Here is a 3,231-nt window from a genome sequence, read left to right as displayed (position 1 = left end):
TATCATTTGTAGGATAAGCTGGCCCCCGCAAAAGTGTCTCCCTCCAACGATCGGGATGGGGTGAAGGGTCCCCCGCAAAAGTGTCTCCCTCCAAAGATCGGGATGGGGCGAAGAGCGGCATCGTGGACCAGGACCTAGGTAAGCAGTGTGCCGCATCCCTCTGTAGACCACTCACTCACCATGTCGTCGTGTCGCCCCCAGGATCAAGCTGGCCCCCGCAAAAGTGTCTCCCTCCAACGATCGGGATGGGGTGAAGGGTCCCCGGCAAATGTCTCCCTCCAAAGATCGGGACGGGGCGAAGACAACATGGCCGACCAATACCTAGGTAAGCAGTGCATTGTATTCATGTGTTGTCCACTTACTCATTGTTGTGTCGTATCGCTTGTAGGATCAAGGCGCTCCCGCAAAAGTGTCTCCCTCCAATAATCGGGACGGAGTGAAGGGTCCCCGGCAAATGTCTCCCTCCAAAGATCGGGATGGGGCGAAGACTCAACAGAGCCCTGCAAATAATCTCCTCCAAGCGGATGGGACGAAGGCCCCGAGGCATGGCGCAGGCCTTTCCGTGGCCCTCGGGATAAGTACCCGCCTCAACGCTCGCGACGGGGAAACCAACGTGCGCCAACACCTGGTGAGTCCGTGTGAACCCGTTCGCATTCTGACATCGGTGCACTGCAGGCAAGCGACAACGGCCTCGCTCAATCTCCGTCCAGGCCTTCCATTGGCGAGGGGAACGCCGCTTATAATGGAGTACGCCAGTTCCCAATCAAGGTCCTGTTAGTTCAACAGCGAGTCCTGACGGAAGTAATTTGTGCAGCTCTCAGTCAACGGCGGCTCCTCGCGCCGACACATCAGGTTGTGTCATTGCTGATTGATATGTTTATGCTTGTCGTTTCATGAACGCCGCCACAGCGGCGGCTGAAGCACGATGCTGGAACAAGCGGTCAAACAAGGTGTACTTGGTCCCTCGGTGGGGCGTCTAGCCTGTTGATCCAGTTCCGGTCATAGTGAAGATATGCCTTCGCTGCAACATGGGATGTTCCCTTGCAGGAGGGGCATCAGAAACAACCGCCGCCACAGCGCAGTGGCGTATAATTCATATAATCGGAACGACTGAGGTAAGTGCATCGTCGTGCATATTGTTGGATATCCTCCTGTCGCGACCCAACATGACGCACGGGTCTCTCGACAGTCTGCGAGCGGCCCGGAAGATCGCTCACGGACTACTGAAGCGATTGTGTCTTACCTTCGTTGATCGTTGCAACAGAAGTTTTCACGTGGGACGAAGTGTGAAGGGGACGACGAGATGGCCTTGCTGCTATGCAAGCGTGGTCTTCCGCACGGGGTACTCAACACGACAGCCATGGGCGGCGCAGCGCTAGGATACCAAGAGTCGAGTGTCTGTGTTTGTCTGTTGTACATACAACGAATATAACAAATCTTCGTGGCCAATCACGTCGCCGTGCGCGCGCGCGTGTTGTGTGCAAATCTTGCAGTTCTGCCAGAAGGATGCCGCAAACACGGGTCTGAGAGATCTCTCGTACGCAATCCATCGCAAGCTAGATGTAAGAGCAAGAAGTCCTGAATGGCCGTCCTACGCCAGTCTGGTCAGAGCAGTATGCGGCCGTCGAGGGTGGATAGCAAGGATACCAAGTCCTCGGACCGGCGTCTATTCCCTCGACGTCTTCGCCTCGACAGCCTGCGCCTCTTCCAAACCGCGCTGTGCCGGGTGTTGCTTTTTTATCAGCATGAATCAGCGACTCTCCTGGGTGTATTTACATGCGTCTGGAGTCCGAAACGTGGGTGCGAAGCAGGTGCTATACTGCGAGCACCGCGGGAACGGTATCCAAGCTTGGAGGCACGGGGAATGAAGCTGAAGCTTAACCTCCATCGATCTCTGCTTCCCCACTGACAGAGCGGCTCTACGTGATTGGACGTGTATACAACCAATAGCAACGCGTGAATACCATCGCTCATAAAGTCGGGCCAACCGCAAGACGAGCATTCCATATGTAGAGAAGATGGAGGCATACAGCTGACCACACCCTACCCCTGTCGTCCGTAGACCGGATAAGTATAAAGGCAGCCCTGGTGTGCTCTACTGCTCCCCAGTCCTCGACTACACAATCCACTCAAACATCATGTCTGTGAGTGACTGACACCTCTCGTAAACCAGACCAACGTCGAGCTGACACTGATTGTCGCAGGACACAGTCAAGTGCGCTAACGTCCAGGCCAACGGTGGCTCATGCTCTTACCCGGCGTGCAACTGCGCTGAGCCGCCCAAGAGCAAGTAGGCAGCGAGCCGCAGGATGGGACTGGAGGTGCGTGCGTTGGCTTCTTCTCTGATCGTGGCGAGGCTGACACCTGTTCTTCTCCCAGACACATACACGAAGAGTCCCGTTTGTGCGCATTCATGATTTGCTGTGATGTATCTTCGTACCGAATGCATTCCTGCAATCATCTGAAGTGAACACGTCTCCGTACATCTTTGAGCAAACTGCTTCCTCCACCTCCGTCACGCGGTTGAAATCGCAGTCACCAAATCATTACTTTGAGACGAACCCACAGTTGCGGGTGCATCCCAGATAGAATTGAAGTCATGTATGACATTGTGCAACCGCGGTGTCCGTTAGTGACGCGTAGACATATGGACTGGATATGAAAAAACTTAGGGAGTATAGACACGCGCGTGGCCTCGACATCCCCGTCGGATGTGCGTTCAGATGCCACAACTTCAGCCTAGCTCCCTTTGTCCTCCTAGACGGTAGACCTCTCCACTGGACCTTCAGAATCGCCACCGAAAGACCGCTGTTTTGCTGTTCTGCATTAGCCGTCACTTATGGTTCCTGCGTGACCTGGAGAGAAGCGGCGATGTGCGCCAAAAATACAGAGAGAAATATGTACATACGTTAGCATTGAGGATGCAGTGTATTCGTCGTCTGAGGACCCAGCCACATTCAGTGTCCCACACTGCATTCATACTATATATTACGCTGCGTTGTGTACCTGCGATAGGTATCGATAGGTAGCAGCAACATCATACAAAGAAGCCCCGAACGTCCCAGAACAGCGATCGATCCTCTCCGGCCGCTGCCACTCGCTCCGCAGTGAGACCAGCCACTCGTAAGAAGAGCGTCCCATCGAGCAACTCGATGCCGTCCAGGGATGGGCGTTCGCCACTCGTGAGCTCTGGGAAGTATCCTGCCGGGCGCTCACCGTACTGCGAAGCAA

At 54.8% G+C, this 3,231-nt stretch overlaps 2 protein-coding genes across 2 annotated transcripts in view; both read left to right on the top strand.

Moving 5' to 3' along the window:
* Positions 1-897, top strand: part of POSPLADRAFT_1141902 (hypothetical protein) — a gene marked incomplete at both ends in the record, with an annotated part of 1,476 nt that extends 579 nt beyond the window's left edge. Inside the window, 2 exons of the mRNA XM_024485360.1 lie at positions 389-628; positions 676-897. Coding sequence (XP_024339732.1) covers positions 389-628; positions 676-897 — 462 coding nt within the window. The remainder of the gene's footprint in view (positions 1-388; positions 629-675) is intronic.
* POSPLADRAFT_1181007 (hypothetical protein) lies at positions 676-1,446 on the top strand. The gene is made up of 3 exons (XM_024488802.1): positions 676-747; positions 815-1,115; positions 1,190-1,446. Exons 2-3 carry the CDS (start codon positions 1,029-1,031, stop codon positions 1,250-1,252), a joined length of 150 nt encoding a protein of 49 aa, XP_024339731.1. The 5' UTR covers positions 676-747; positions 815-1,028; the 3' UTR covers positions 1,253-1,446.
* Positions 1,447-3,231: the final 1,785 nt, after the last annotated feature.

Source organism: Postia placenta, assembly GCF_002117355.1.
Source record: "Postia placenta MAD-698-R-SB12 unplaced genomic scaffold POSPLAscaffold_6, whole genome shotgun sequence".
Taxonomy (NCBI): domain Eukaryota; kingdom Fungi; phylum Basidiomycota; class Agaricomycetes; order Polyporales; family Adustoporiaceae; genus Rhodonia; species Rhodonia placenta.
This window is presented reverse-complemented; position numbering and strand designations above follow the sequence as displayed.

Coding starts and splice junctions, on each gene's coding strand:
- POSPLADRAFT_1181007 (XM_024488802.1), top strand. CDS start 1,029: ATGGGATGTTCCCTTGCAGGAGGGGCATCAGAAACAACCGCCGCCACA. Junction 1,116..1,189: donor ATATAATCGGAACGACTGAG/GTAAGTGCATCG, acceptor GTCTCTCGACAG/TCTGCGAGCGGCCCGGAAGA.